We start from the raw sequence: 15,729 nt of genomic DNA, 5'->3' as shown, positions 1-15,729 counted from the left end.
CCATTAGGTGCTGAAACTAAACTTTCCACCTCTGCCCTCCAATCTCTATCCCTTTTAAAAACCTCAATTGTTAAATTTACTGTATGCCTGGAAAGAGAGTGACAAAATCTGTAAATTAGTTACCACGAGTGACAGCCAGGCTGAAGAGTAGAGGAAACGGAGGGAGGGAGGGAGGAAAGGAGGGAAGAAAGGAAGGAAGGAAGGAAGGAAGGAAGGAAGGAAGGAAGGAAGGAAGGAAGGAAGAAAGAAAGAAAGAAAGAAAGAAAGAAAGAAAGAAAGAAAGAAAGAAAGAAAGAAAGAAAGAAAGAAAGAAAGAAAAATCTTTTCCAGTTTGCACTGAGGAGCTGAAGAAAAAATTCAGCTCAAAAAGTTCAGCCAGCTAGAACACAACACATGCAGCAAATGGACAGAGGTTGGGTCCTTCCAAAGCTTTTTGCTGTTTGTCCAACCGCCTTTAAGGCCGAGCTAGGGCCCCTCTAAAGGCAGTGGGGAAGAGTGAGACTGTCTCTCTTAACGGTTCTCACCATTTGCAACCATAGTGGGCAGGCTCCATTGTGGTCATAGTTCGAGGATTACCTGCATTATCATTAAATGGAACAAAGGAATTTGACAGTCTGCTGTCTATTCTATTTTCCACTTCAGAATACATGAATTTCAATATTAAATTTCTAGAATGATTTGAAATTTTATAGCAAAATATTAATACCATTATTAGAGTTAATGATACATTAATGACTTGCTCAGTACTTTTATAACAAGAGGTACTAAACAAGGTTCCCACTGTCCCCACCATGATTTGCTATATGGTTAAAAACTTAATAAAGGGGGAAAAAGTTTGGACAGAAATGAATGGTAATTATGATGTACCATCAATGTTGATTCTGAGTGACAGATTTTCTCCAGGATGACCCTAGTTTTTGTCTTCCAACAGTGTAGTCATCTTTGCTATATTTGAGTACAACTTTTTGTTGCTGGTCTTCCTTCCCTCACCAAACCTTATAAAAGTCTATCAGGGATCCAATAATCCTTGATAGATAACCAGGTAACCAATAATGTATATTGTTTCTTGGTCTTTTCTCAAGCCAGTTTGAACATCTGCCATCTGCCATTCTGATGGATGTTCCTAAGCATTATTTTGCTAGCATGCAAAATTAGATATGGTACTAGAGCTTGCATACTCAGTTGTGTTTCCTTTCTTAGGTATTAGAATGTATACTGACCTATTTTAATCTGCTGGTCACTGTGTCATTCTACAAATCTGCTGGCATAGTATGGTTAGAACTATTACAAATTCTTTTTCTGCTGCTTACCATAATCCTGTAGCTATCCCCATCAATTTCTGTAAGCTTCCAGAGATTCTTCTGGGTAACGAATATGTTCTACGGAATATGAACACCCAAGTATATGTCAATTTTTATAGCCACCCATTTCTAACACATGGTCCTGAGTGGTTTACAACAACAAATAATATGAAACAAAGTAATATAAAATCATATATGCAAATACCATATAACACAACTGCAGCCGAGGTATTAAAAAAACAACATAACTACTGCTCTACAACACAGAGTGATTCCCAAACCTAATGGCAAAACCACCTCTTTATGGCTTTTTGAAAACAGGTTTTGGGTCAATCTGAACCCTGGTGGGGAAGGAGTTGTTTCAAAAGGCTCTCTTTCTGGGCCCCACCGGATGGTGTTCCCTAATACAAGGGACCTCTTCTGCAGGCCTAATGGAAGATGGAAGTATCAAACTAGTGAGTGGGCATGGCTTGATGGGTGTGGCAGGGGAAGGATACTGTAAAATCTCAATTCCCACCCCACTTCAGGGGAAGGATATTCCAAAATCTTCATTCCCACCCCACTCCAGGGGAAGGATACTGTAAAATCCCCATTCCCTCCCCAACCCACTAATCTGCTTTCCAGCTCTGTTCTCCTGTGCAAGGCAGCAAAAGAAGACCCAGCCGATCAGCTGGGAGTCGGGAGGCAGAGAATAGATGGGAGTAGGGCCAATCAGAGGTGGTATTTGCCGGTTCTCTGAACTACTCAAATGTTCCACTACCGGTTCTCCAGAACTGGTCAGAATCTGCTGAATACCACCTCTGATTACAGTGCTCAGTGTACAATGCCAGACATTGAAAGAGTGGCAATTTCACAAAACAAACATTGAAGTAGTGATTGTGCAGCACATTAAGACCAAACTCTGTCTCCTTATACAATGATTAAAATAAATATTTTTAAAAGAATCAGAAATATGTGTAATTTCATTAGTTAATTGATATAAAGTGGATTATAAATATGTACAAATTTATGGGCAGAAATATAAAGAAAAGGAAAGCTACAATTCATAGCACATATTATTATGGAGTAAGTAATAGGTAGGGAAATGCATGTCATAGCTGTTAGTATCTGCATTTCTTTATAAAAATAGATATCATAACTCATATATTCAGTCATTTTCTTGTTCTTGTTCTTAGTGGAAAAGACACTAAAAAATAATTGTGCGCATGTTTTTCATTAATGCCACTTCTATAATTGCATGTATTTTGGATAAAATACATATTTTGATTTGTAACATACATAATGTTTTTTCCTCGTTGAATTTACTTATATTCTGCTTTTCTTTACGATTCAAAGTGATATACATAGCAATTCCTTTTCCATTTTTTCCAAAAAATATCACCCTTTGAGGCAGAGATAATAAATTATATAGATTTGAACCTGGATCTCCCAAGTCCTAGTTCAGCACTCTAATTCATGCACATCACTGGCCAGATTCAATAAACCCCGAAGTGCAGCTGTACATTTTCATAACTGCTTGAAAAGAGGGGCGACAAAGATACATAACCACAGAATGGTTTCTGATGCTCCATTTGCTGTAGATTGATGGCTATACAATATATTGAGAATCAGACCTCACTATGCCTCTGAACACCAATCGGTATAATGGTGCTGCTGGGGCACTGCTTTATAATAATAATAGTAAATGTATTGAATTTATATTCTGTTCAATTCCCAGTGACTCTGGGCACTTTTTTAAAATGGAAAAGTAAGCTACAAAAAAAACCCCTATAAAGTCAGAATGTAGGCACTAGGTCTGATCTAGCGTATTCTTTACATTCTTAAGTAAATTCCAATATGCTTATAAAGAATACAAGGAAGAGATTGGTAATTTTGTTTCTACAAAGCAGCTTCAAGGATGGAAGTCAGAGGATGAAGCTGTCCTGCTGAGATTTCCGCCTTTCTCAACCAGACACCTTTTACTACATATCCCAATTACACCGCCCTGGTCCGGGGAAGTCCGAGTTATAGTCTCTCTCTCTCTCTTTCTCTCTCTCACAGACACAGACACACACACACACACACACACACACACAAAAGAGAGAGAGAGAGTACTAGTTAGAAAAGGTTGTGCTAGCGCAGTGGCTTCGAGCCAGCTATTGGCACTAAGCAGAACAGCGGCTCCCTCCTTATCTCATCTCTTCCCCTGCCCGGAGGAGGGGGAAAAAGAATGTGAAAAGAAGGCAGCCGCTTCGGTTCACTCCGCCGGACGGAAATGGGAGCTCAAATTACGATCCAGAGAGAATGGACTGCCGAGGGGAAGGCTTGTTCTTCAGAAGAGCTTGCAGGCGGACGCCAATGATGAATAGCCTCCATTTGCTCACCCGCCGTCTCCGGGCACTGCAGAGCATGAGCCGCACGACTTGGGGCCGCGCTTTGGGCCAGTAAAAGTACTCTCTCCCTTTACCTCCATTTTCTTTGTGGGTACAACCTTAATTGGCCGGAGAGAAAGCTAGCTAGAGAGAGAGACAGCGGGCGAACACGTGGCGTTCAAGACAGCCACAAGGAACTACCGTCCCTGCGGCCCGCTCTCTTGCTCTTCGGGCCAGGAGGATTAGGTTTACGGCGCGCGGAAGGAGGTGGACAGTGTGGCGTCAAGGGCATAAAGCGGGCCCTCTCATCGGATGCATGTTGAATAAACTGCGTTGGGTGGAGTTATCACTCGCATTTAAATGTGCAGTTATTTTACTGTTTTGTGCCCCGCTCGCTTAGAAGTTCTACACAAGTCTCGTCTCAACCCACCCCCGTCCTGAAAGTCCCCCCCCCCTTTTTTTCCTGGACGTCACTCCATTTAGCCCCGCCCGTCAACTGCCGGGCGGGGCTTAACCCAACGCCAGGGGAAAAAGAGGTGTTGCCAACGAAGGCAAGGGGGCGTGTCCTGATCGCCGCGTTGAGGGCGCCAGTTGGGAGGCAGTCGCGGCCGGTGGTGGGAGAAGAAGGTGGGAGGGTGCGCGCGCGGACGTCTGGTTGGCCGCTCGGCCAACCGTCCGTAAGGCGAGCTCGGCGGCGGCGGCGGCACAGGGCGGCGCGCGCGCGGAGGGGCGCCCATGGTGTGGCCTCATGTCTAAGACGCTGCGGAGGAAGCGCCACTGGCTCAGCAAGGTGCAGGAGTGCTCCGTGTCCTGGGGGAGCGGCTCCGGCCCAGACCCCGATCTCCTGCGAGGCGGCGCCGAACGGGGAGAATTCCCTTACCTCGGGGGCCGCCTGCTGACAGTGGCCGACTCCGGCGGCGGACCTGGTTCCGTTTTGCTTTCAGGGAAGCCCCCTGCCCTCGGGGATGTATTGCTGGAGGTAAACGGGACCCCGGTGAGCGGCCTCACTCACCGCGACACCCTAGCCGTCATCCGCCACTTCAGGGAACCGGTGCGCCTCAAGACCGTGCGGCCAGGTCAGTGCGTCCGAGTGAATGGTTGTCGAAAGGGGGGAGGTCGATTCTTTCTCACCCCTTTTCCTTCTCCGCGAAAGGGGTGGGAGACAGTCCGAAGTCACCGCCCCCGGCTCCACCCAGCGCACCTGCTTCTCTTTTAACACCCCCAAAAAATTGTGGGTCTTTCCCGGTCTTTATATTCGTGCTTTCCAGTCCTCCTTTTTCCCCCTTCTTAATCGCGACTGTACTTCTCTCTTCTCCGCTCAAAGCACTCCTCCTATCCACCCTTAGCACCACCCAGAATCGTTTCCCCCCACCCTCCAATCTGATCCCTGTAACGTTTTCTCTTTACCATCCCTTCTCTTTCTACTGCTTCTCTTACCTCCCTAACTGATGGACGTCGCTTTTGTAAATTCTGTATTTCTCGGAAGATTAAGCTGTCCTATCTTTCTGCCGTATCTTTTATCCTTTAGGGCATTCATCAACTCTACCTGTGCCACCTTTCTTTCTCACTTCCAACAACACTTCTGTGCCCAATGTTTCTTGGGTGTCTTGTCCCATTTATATTCTGTGTCCTTTTTACAGCTCTCTCCCACCTATTGTTTTCTATTAAGGCAAATCTGACCCACTGTCACCCCTCCTGGTACATCTGCTAAATCCCTTCCCTGAACAGACCTGGCCCTTCCTGTTTACTTCAGTATCCATCTTCCGCTCCAGTGCTGGTATCATTACTGAAGTGTTTCACTTATAAGACCTGCTTTAACACAAGAGTGGTGGTTAGGCTTTGTGGTAGCAAAGGACTTCAATAGCATTTTATGTGGTTTGTTCCATTAATGCCTTATACAGTATTAGGTGTGATTATCATCCTAGCCTAGTGGCTTCTTTTACCCTTTTAATGAATTAATTTTTCTGTGTAGAATATTGGCTTTTGGTTTTATAGTTAGTCAGAAATATTTGACCATGAAAGCTTTCTGCTGTAAACAAATAGTTAATATTTGAGATGTCTTTTCTGACAATTCCACTAGAGTTTATAAGAAAAAAACAATTACTTTTGCATGGTAAGGTATCTCTTTTTAGTTTCTTTTCTGTGTATACTCAGTTCTTACGGAGAAGGGGGAGGGGAACAGTTGTAACTGTAATTCATGCTTGAGCAAACAGGTTTTAGCATGCTGCATCTGTGGTGTAGACCCTGCAGCCCTTTTCAGTAAAATAGATTAATATTACATGGTTCAAAGCTTACTTCTGATTTCTTGTATTGTTGATCTGATTTTTTTTTAATCTGTGAGGTAATAACTTGTGATTAACCTTCTGTTTTAACCTTCCCTGTTTTCATAATCTGATGAATTCTTAGCAAATCTAGTTGTTCGTGTAGGTTATGAAAATGAAGTTTCCAGAATACCAGCATTTATTAAAACATAATGTTATCCTTGGAGACAGTTAGCAACTGAACATTATTAATAACTGTCTTTTAGGTTACTTTTACTTGTTATTGGAATTCATTATTTCTTTGAATAAAATGTGCATATCTGTAGAACAGTAATACAAATTACTAGAGAAAAACTCAAACAGTGATTCTTCATTTCATGGTCAATTGAAGAATAAATTAACATATTGTTAATGGATGTATTTGTTTTAAATATATAAACATTTTTTAGAATAAAAATGATCTATTGACCTGAAACAAATACTAAACAGTATTTTGACCCAGCAGCTTTACATGGATATTATTCCGTGTAATAAAATTATTTTGCATTATATGATAACATTAATTTTTTGCCTGTATTTCCTACATTTTCTGTATAGGTTGCAAATCGTTTTATATTGATAGGGTTCTGGGTAATTAACAAAAACTAAGAATATCTAAAATAAAAACCTGTGTTGAATACATAAAGTATGGTTGATTGTGTCTATAGGGCAGCAAACTAAATTCTCTGTTTAATTATAATGAATGTAAACTGCTCAGCTTCTGCTTCTATTTCCTCTGAGATGGAAACAAAAATTAGACTTTTACTTATGATTTACTAATAGCTTGTAAAATTAAGCATTTTGCTTTTCTTGTATTTATAAATCTTCAGATTGACATGAGATTATTATTTTGGGGGTTACAGTAGTGTATGCACAATTACAGTTACTTATAATGAAATTGAGAGCAAAGTTTTCAGGCAGAATAATTTATGAAACTAATAATTTTCTCTTTCTTCCATCCAGGATGACATGGTTACACTGCAAAAAAAGACTATATGTTGTATACATTTAATAGTATAGTGTTCTTGTTTTATAAAGTAGCATAGTACAGTCACCATGACCAGCGGCTTTTGATTGCCTTGTCCTTGTTGATTCATTAAAACTGCAACATCACATTTGTGGAAATGAAATCCAGAATTTAATTATGTGTGGTGTGAATAAATACTTTATTGACTGTTCAGCTTCAATTGAATAGTATAATCAGTCTTTGGTTCTGCTATTCTTAGGAAGGGAGAAGATTTTCTCTGATCACTTTTTCCATACCTTATGTAACTATCTACACTTCCATAATGTTCCAATTTGTTTTTCCCTTTTTCATAGAATAATTGCTTTAACTCCCTGGTTGCTTAAGTTGTCAGTTTTTGCATCTTTTTTATATATAATATAGTTTTTTTGGAACTACAGTACCAATAACAAGTGTTTATATGGTGACACATGATACATTTGCATAATAACATTATATTGGCTATTTTATATTTAATTCAGTTCTTAATGGATTCTGTAATATAAAGATGTTCCCCCCAACTGTTATATTGCTTCTGTGAGTTATTTACTGCAGCTCTAAAATGCCTTTCTACTAGCTCCTTAAATGTCAGATTTTTTTAGCATTTAGCATTTACCTTTGCATACTAAGAGTTGCTTAGTTATTTTAATATCCCTTTATTCCTGTGTGGAACTTAGCAATTCTTTTTGGCTTTTCCAGTATTAAGAAGAATGGATATGGTGAATGTTGTAGGTATTTTGTTCTCTGTCAGGCCCAGGTCAAGAAACATACTGGTTGGATTCTAGGAATACTTCTGTATAGTATTGTAGAGCAGGGGTGTCAAACTCAATTTCACTGAGGGCCGCATCTGGATTGTGTTTGACCTTGGGGGGGCTGGGAGGGGCATGGCCAGTGTGAGCATGGCCAGCTCAACATCACTCAGGTCTGGGGCACCTGTGGTGGCCCTGAGCACTCTGCCAACAAAAGTGGGCTTCCAAGGGCAACCCGTGGCCCACACGAGCTCCATTTTTGGCTGCGATGGCCTCCTGCAAGCCTTGCCAGTGAAAACGGAACTTGGCCCACCCTCCCTAGCTCCATTTTTGCTGGCAGAGACACTGTGGGCTGGTCCTTTCCTCTTTCCAGGGTGGCCCTGAGGGCCATATCTAAGCACCCTGTGGGCCGAATCTGGCCCCTGAGCCTTGAGTTTGACACCCCTGTTGTAGAGAATATTAACAGACTCTTAAAAGCTTCTCCAAACCATTAACTGTTCTCTTTTAATCACAGTAAGGGCAAGCAAGACAAGGCTGTTCTGAGTCCTTTTCTTATACTTTTTATTTTCCCAATGCTGAGCAATCATTTCATTTCAAGGCCAGAACTAAATTCCTCTACTTAAGAGGGTGAGCAGCATACTTGCCTGCCATCAAAAACCATCCAGCGTAAGATCCCAAAAAGAAACATATTCATTCATATTCAACATATTCATATTCATCCATAAGAGACGCAAGAGAGCATTCGCCACCTCCTTGGCTAATCATTTTGACAAGGGCTTTACCAGTCCCCCTCTGTCCTTGATGATAGGGAAAGCAAACTTTGTGGTGGAAAAGGAGGGGCAAATGGTGGCAGCATGGCCTCTGATCCCTACATTGAAGAAGGTTGCCAACCCCTGCTTTATATGTTCTGAATGAGATTTTAATGTTATGTTGCTAGAGGTTTATTTTGTTGTGGGAACAGAGAAGCGTGTATACTTCAGTTGTAGTTTCTTGCAAAGGATTAAAACTGGAGAAGGAAAGTATAAAGTAATTACAATAGAAGAGAATATATGTGGCTTATGGCTAAAATATAAAGCAACTGAGTTGTATTTTTATGATAAGTATGATTGCCTAAATGATCACCATGGTATTGCCCAGTTTGTACAATAATCAGGGGAATCAGATAACAAGGAGAAGTAGAGTTGGGAGTTGAAATATACCAATGGAAGCTCTAGGTGATATCCCCTGGTGAATTAATGTTGATATTTTAATAGTATAGAGACATAATAAATTCCTTGGGGATGTCATAGAACAATGGCCAAGGTCTTAAACACAGTATGAGCCCACCATCATAAGAAGGATTAAACTATTGGCAAAACTAACGATCAGTTATGTTAGGCAATGGAGGAGAATACCATAGTTGAAGGTACAGTTCAGAGATTTTTGTTAATGAAGATTATAAAACACTAGTGATTCACTATAGCCTTCTCATGTTCACCACCAGTCCGCTGGCTAAACTACAGGCCCTTTTCTGCATTCACTGCCATTCAGGTAAAATATGAAAATAGATTTGAATTGGATAGACTTTTTATTTTTTGAGAATTTGTTCATTGATGTGTGGTTGCAGAAAAGTTGAGAAATGCTGGTATGGATAGCCTTCATTAAATTGAAAAGATCTAGTAATTGTATTCTCCCATTTTGTTTCTAGTATGGGCTTGATGATCAAATCCATCCCACTTCTGTATCCCATTCAAAAGCCTAATTGAAATAGATAAGTATTTTCCATATGTATCTGAGATTGTCAGAACATAAATTTTGTTTCCTAGCTAGACATTTATATATATATATATATATAATAAGATTTTAATAGCTATCTATTTGTGGTCAAACAAGAACTTTTAAGGATAGTCTTATAGTCTCCCTTAAGCTTGAGAAGCCATACCTGTTTCTCAGAGCGGCATTAATATGGCTAGTCCTCTGTTGTCTAGTTTAGTTAGACAGGAAAGGCAAGGATCGTGTAAGTAAGGAATTGTTCTCATCTCTGTCCACTTTTCAAAATCTACAAGTTGAACAAATTTCCAAATACCAGAGAATTCATTACCGAAGTTACATAATCATACCTATCTCAATACTGGAATGCAGACTGAGACTAAATTATATATCTTAATTAATGAGAAATTATGCAAACTGCTTAACCAGACTGCTTAGTTTCCCTGTGTCTGGCGTCCAAGTATAAGAGGCATCATGCAATATGGGGCAATAAAAAAGAAGCTTATTCTAGACTGCTATGATATCCTCCATGGCTTTTACATACCTGAAATGGCAATTAATGGCCTTAATTTCTGTTTAGTCTAATATATCTCACAATTTCTTTAATTTGTATGGAGATATTCTCACATCTTTTCTGTTTCATCATTTTGTTTCCCATTAATGCATATTGTGCTGTGCAGGAGAGAAGTCATCTTATTGCCTCAGATAAAAGCTAGACTCTGAAATACAGGTGAAACTTGAAAAATTAGAATATCATGCAGAAGTTCATTTATTTCAGTAATGCAACTTAAAAGGTGAACCTAATATATTAGATAGACTCATTACATGCAAAGCAAGATAGTTCAAGCCATGATGTGTCATAACTGAGATGATTATGACTTACAGCTCATGAAAACCCCAAATCCACAATCTCAGAAAATTAGAATATTGTGAAAAGGTTCAATATTCTAGGCTCAAAGTGTACCACTCTAATCAGCTAATTAAGCCATAACACCTGCAAAGGGTTCCTGGGCCTTTAAATGGTCTCTCAGTCTGGTTCAGTAGGAATCACAATCATGGAAAAGACTGATGACCTTACAGTTGTGCAGAAAACCATCACTGACACCCTCCATAAGGAGGGAAAGCCTCAAAAGGTAATTGCAAAAGAAGTTGGATGTTCCCAAAGTTCTGTATCAAAGCTCATTAATAGAAAGTTATGTGGAAGGGAAAAGTATGGAAGAAAAAGGTGCACAAGCAGCAGGGATGACCGCAGCCTGGACAGGATTGTCAGGAAAAGGCCATTCAAATGTGTTGGGGGCTTTCACGAGGAGTGGACAGGCTGGAGTCAAGAGCCACCACATCAAGAGCCACCACACACAGACTTCAAATGTCTTATTCCTCTTGTCAAGCCACTCCTGAACAACAAACCTCAGAAGTGTCTTACCTGGGCTAAAGAAAAACAGAACTGTTCTGTTGCTCAGTGGTCCAAAGTCCTCTTTTCTGATGAGAGCAACCAAGGACCCAGAGTCTGGAGGAAAGAATGGAGAGGCACACACTGCAAGATGCTTGAAGTCGAGTGTGAAGTTTCCATGGTCTGTGTTGATTTGGGGAGCCATGTCATCTGCTGGTGTTGGTCAACTGTGCTTCATTAAGTCCAGGGTCAACACAGCCATCTACCAGGAGATTTTGGAGCACTTCATACCAGGAGATTTTGGAGCACTTCATACCAGGAGATTTTGGAGCACTCTGCAGACGAGCTTTATGGGGATGCTGACTTCATTTTCCAGCAGGACTTGGCACCTGCCCACACTGCCAAAAGCACCAAAACCTGGTTCAATGATTGCGGGATTACTGTGCTTGATTTGCCAGCAAACTCATCTGACCTGAATCCCAATAAAGAATCTATGGGACATTGCCAAGAGAAAGATGAGAGACATGAGACCAAACAATGCAGAAGAGCTGAAGGCCGCTATTGAAGCATCCTGGTCTTCCATAACACCTCAGCAGTGCCACAGGCTGATAGCTTCTATGCCACACCGCATTGAGGCAGTAATTGCTGCAAAAGGGGCCCAAACCAAGTACTGAGTACATATGCATGCTTATACTTTTCAGAGGTCCAATATTGTTCTATGTACAATCCTTGTTTTATTGATTGCATGTAATATTCTAATTTTCTGAGAATTGTGGATTTGGGGTTTTCATGAGCTGTAAGCCATAATCATCACAATTATGACACATCACAGCTTGAACTATCTTGCTTTGCATGTAATGAGTCTAACTCATATATTAGTTTCACCTTTTAAGTTGCATTACTGAAATAAATGAACTTTTGCATGATATTCTAATTTTTTGAGTTTTACCTGTATATAGTTAGAAAACCTGAAATTTCACATTTTAGTTTTTAAGAACATTTAGTGGACTAACTGAACTGTTTATTTTTTTTACATTTTAATAAGGCTTAGATAGAACTCAATTTCTTATGAAGACTAGTTCATTTAGATACTCTGAAAATGTCAGTGTAAGCCTGAGGATCTTTCCTACATTTTCTGCAGTGAAGACATATGCAACTAACTGATCCCAGTTCTTTGTATTTTTTATTCTGTTTATAACCACCTTAACATTTTTCTTACCTAGGAGTCTATCCATTCTCAACTTGCTTGTTTTACTGCTTTTAATAGTTGAACATAAATCGAATATACTGCTAATAACAATTGTGAATAATTTTTGTTTGCTTGCACTTCTTTTAAGTCAGTAATATCCGCTGCAAAAGGTGAAAAAGTGTCAGTGGTCAGATGCCACTTTTTTCAATGCTGTTATAACTTTGAGGGGTCACTAAACAAAAGTCAAGAACTACCTATATTCTCCATTATGGTGAAGATGGCATCCAGGATTGGGTTGTCAGTTGCTGCTAGCTGATTGGACTGAGTCTGTCGGATCTGTGAGGACACTCCCCTGTTACTAAGGGTGCTCCAGAAATTGACTCAGTCAAGCAGCTAGGACAATGTGTTTTTAGCGCTCTACAAATTTGAGATTAATTAAGGTAAAATCAGACAAAATCCAATCCTGAATGCTATCATAGCGACAGCCGGCTATTGGTCTCCCAACTGAGTGGCTGTCAAAAGATCGATCTTTCAGGGTTTCGGCCTGGAGCAATGTGGACGGATCAGCTGAGGGCCAATTCTCTTCAAGTAAGAGTGGCTGACACCACAGTGTGTCAGAGGAAACCTCCACACCCTAACTGTCTTGGCTTGGGAGGGCTATTGTGCTGCTTTAAATGGCCGTCTTAAGCCTGTTTGCTCCACAGCAGTGAAATTTTAAAAGGGTGTAAAACAGCTGTCATCGGAGTCTGGAGTTGACAGCTTTAACACTCTGCCAAATTTTGGTTTAGGTTCTTGTTTAATTCCTTGAGTTGTCAAATCCACAGGTCAGCAGACACTCCCAGGGGAGTTAGGTTACCTGTCAGTTATTTAAAATGGCAAATTCAACAGTAAATTCTGGCTGTGTGAATATGAGAGTAGAGGAAATGGCTCGCTGGCCGTTTAGCTCTCTCAGCCCTACAACCAAATGTTTTAGCCACATTAGAAGACCCCAAGCCAAGAAGGGGCTCGAAAAGGCTCCAAGGCAGCAGAGCAGGATAAGCGTCATAGGGACAGAGCACTGAACAGGCTGTGAGCTAAGGGACAGCAAGAAGCAGCCCAAGAAAGTCTGGGAGCTGTTTCAAACAGTACCAGATTGATTCCCACCAAAATGAGGAGCAACTGTTGGAGAAAAGAGCCAGGTCTCTTCAAAATGACAGGAGGCATTTGCTGATGCTGGACACGGGGGAAGCTGAAGAGCAGTTTGGATTGCAAGAGCCTGAAGTCTCTTTTGACATCTCTGAGGGAAGAGAATTTTTCTCTGTCTGTCCAGCAACAGGACAGCTAGCAACAACTGTATAAAGAACCAGAGTGCTCCACCCAGCAGTGGGACAAGATCCAGATGTTCAGTACAACATGCAGGTTTTGCTAGTGGAAGCAGTAAAGCAAAGGGTATTTGCAGCCCTAAAGCAGTCTAGGTGATCTCCCTCAGTAGCTTTTTGCTATTCTTCCAGACAGGGCTTGAGACAAGTCTCTCAACTTCTTGATGACCTTTCCATGTATTCTGAGGCTGATTCTTGTGCTCCGTCTATGTGATCACTCTGCCCATTCTGACATGGGAGATCAGATAGAGAGAGAGACCTCTGTGATATTGAAGGCCTGGATTCTGAGAACCGTCCCTATTTAAATCGCTCCTCTTCAAGGCAAAGAATTCCACAGAGCACCACATGAGCCAGCACATGCATCTGAGGGCCCCAATGATCCGCTCTTCTCCGAGAAGAGTCTTCTCGGAGAAGACCATAACTGCAGAGGTCATCCCTTCACCAAAGATGTTTACAGCGGTCATCCAGAGGCAGTGGTCTTCTCCTGGGTCAGGTCCAGGCCCTTTTTCCCTTGATGGGAGGTTGTTTAACAGCGAGCTGATCTTTCCAGAGCTCCGGAAGTACCCACAGTAGACGTCCCGGTAGCTGCTCTGCAGTCCAATTCTGAGATTCCTGCTGAGCCCAAAGACTCACTGAGAACAGAAGATAAGAGGGCAGAACATATACTTCAGAGGACTCATCAGTCAGCAGCCTGGGTAGTGAAGGCCTCCACTGGAGGATCCTTTTTCAATAGGGCATCACTCATCTGGCTACATGAACTGCAGGAGAGAATTCTAACTAATTATGTAAGATCTCATCAGCACATTAATAAGCTTCTAGTAGCTGTTGAGTTCTTGGCTGATGCCACCCTCAGTGTGGCCAGGTTTGCTTCAGAGGTGATAGGATCGTCTGTAGCCTCTCGAAGTTTGTTCTGGCTCAGGCAAAGGTGGGCAGACATGAGGCATAAATGGAGATAGACCACTGCCCCCTTCAAGGGGGAGCAAATATTTGGAGAAGCACTGGACAAGGTCTGGTGGACTCCAAAGACAAGGGGAAGATTTTGCCTCCCAGGTCAAGAAAGGGCCTAGGTGCCTTATTTTCGCTGCCCCTCCCTTAGGGCGACTGTAGCTGGAGGAGGGTTTTCTAGTCTCATCCCCAGGCAGAAACAACAGCAGGACAGGATAAGTAGAAACCTCCAGTTCCAGAACAAGCAGCCCTTTTGAGGGGGAGGGGGTCATCCCTTCTGACGCCCTAGAGAAATATGCTGTCAACCCTCCCATTGGGGGATGTCTGGCCTTGTTTGCCAGGCATTGGGAGGAAGTAACCACAGACACCTGGTTCCTGGAGATGGTCCAATTGGGCCTTTCTCTAGAGTTCCTCCTTACCCCCGAGGTTTTTCTTTCGTTGCCCTATTTCTAAAAACAGAGAGAGGAAGGTCCTCGTGGAAACAGCTATTCAGCACTGGCTGGAGATCCATGCTATTAAGCTGGTGCCTGAGGACCACCAAGGGATGGGATTTTATTCCATCCTGTTTATCATTCCAAAGGCCTTGGAGGGTTGAGGGAAATGCTGGATTTATAGCATCTAAACCGCTGACCAAGATACAGGCAGTTTAAGATGCATTCTCTCCAGTCTATTCTGGAGGGAATTAGGGAAGGGGACTTCCTCACTTCCATAGATTTAACTGAAGCCTATCTTTATGTCCCCATTATACCTGCCCATAGACAATTCCTCAGGTTCTGCTATAACGGCAGACATTTTCAGTACAGGGCCTTGCCCTTTGGTCTTTCATCTTCTCCTAGAACATTCACGAAGCTGTTAACAGCCCTGGCAACTCACCTTAGAGCTATCTCCATCAGAGTCCAGTGTTATCTGGATGACATCCTGGTCCAGTCCTCTTCACCATCTCAAGCAACGGAGGACTTGGAGCTCACCATCCAGGTGCTACAGGAGCATGGTTTTTCTGTCAATAATGCCAAGAGCCATTTCACTCCCACCAATAGTTTGCTCCACCTGGGAGCTGTAATACATACCATATCGTGCAAGGTGATCTTGTCCCTGGAGCATCAGGATATCAGGGAATTTGGGTGCTTGGCAGCGTATCCACACATATGACCTCAAGAGCATTCCCCCATCTCTCCCATATTGGTTACTTGCATTCTGAGGCCCCTGCTGCCCTGCACTCCACCACCCTACCTGACCTTCACATTGCCTTGCTACTGCTGAGGCTGAGGCTTGCCTGGCCTTTGTGGGACAGCTGGTAGCTGTGCATAGCAGTTCCTAATAAGACTTGGGAAAGAAGGTCTTGTGCAGCCAACAAAAAGTTGTAGTACTATAAAAACTCTGGAAACTTTTAAGTT

The 15,729-nt window shown here is 42.1% G+C and overlaps 2 protein-coding genes across 37 annotated transcripts in view; one reads left to right on the top strand and one right to left on the bottom strand.

Moving 5' to 3' along the window:
* Positions 1-4,764, bottom strand: part of LOC148126078 (uncharacterized) — a 217,123-nt gene extending 212,359 nt beyond the window's left edge. For 20 of the 34 annotated variants that reach the window (XR_015742758.1, XR_015742756.1, XR_015742769.1 and 17 more), the window contains exon 1: positions 4,533-4,764. Coding sequence is in view for 2 of the 34 variants with exons in the window: in XM_087929315.1 (XP_087785441.1) it covers positions 1,311-1,333 (23 nt within the window). In the remaining 32 variants the exon portion in view is untranslated. Of the gene's footprint in view, positions 1-1,310; positions 1,380-4,532 lie in introns of all 34 variants that reach the window. The other 14 variants (XR_015742755.1, XR_015742757.1, XR_015742760.1 and 11 more) reach the window with 1 other exon arrangement.
* The window catches only part of MAGI3 (membrane associated guanylate kinase, WW and PDZ domain containing 3), a 110,465-nt gene continuing 98,942 nt past the window's right edge, over positions 4,207-15,729 (top strand). For 2 of the 3 annotated variants that reach the window (XM_026712927.2, XM_026712928.2), the window contains exon 1: positions 4,208-4,728. In XM_026712927.2, the coding sequence (XP_026568712.1) occupies positions 4,401-4,728 (328 nt within the window). In that variant the 5' untranslated portion in view covers positions 4,208-4,400. Of the gene's footprint in view, positions 4,729-15,729 lie in introns of all 3 variants that reach the window. The other variant, XM_026712926.2, reaches the window with a different exon arrangement.

The sequence above is a fragment of the Pseudonaja textilis genome, chromosome 3 (assembly GCF_049901715.1).
Source record: "Pseudonaja textilis isolate UNSWEBS1 chromosome 3, rPseTex1.2, whole genome shotgun sequence".
Classification (NCBI taxonomy): domain Eukaryota; kingdom Metazoa; phylum Chordata; class Lepidosauria; order Squamata; family Elapidae; genus Pseudonaja; species Pseudonaja textilis.
Note: the sequence above shows the minus strand (reverse complement) of the source record. Positions and strands in the feature narration are given on the sequence as shown.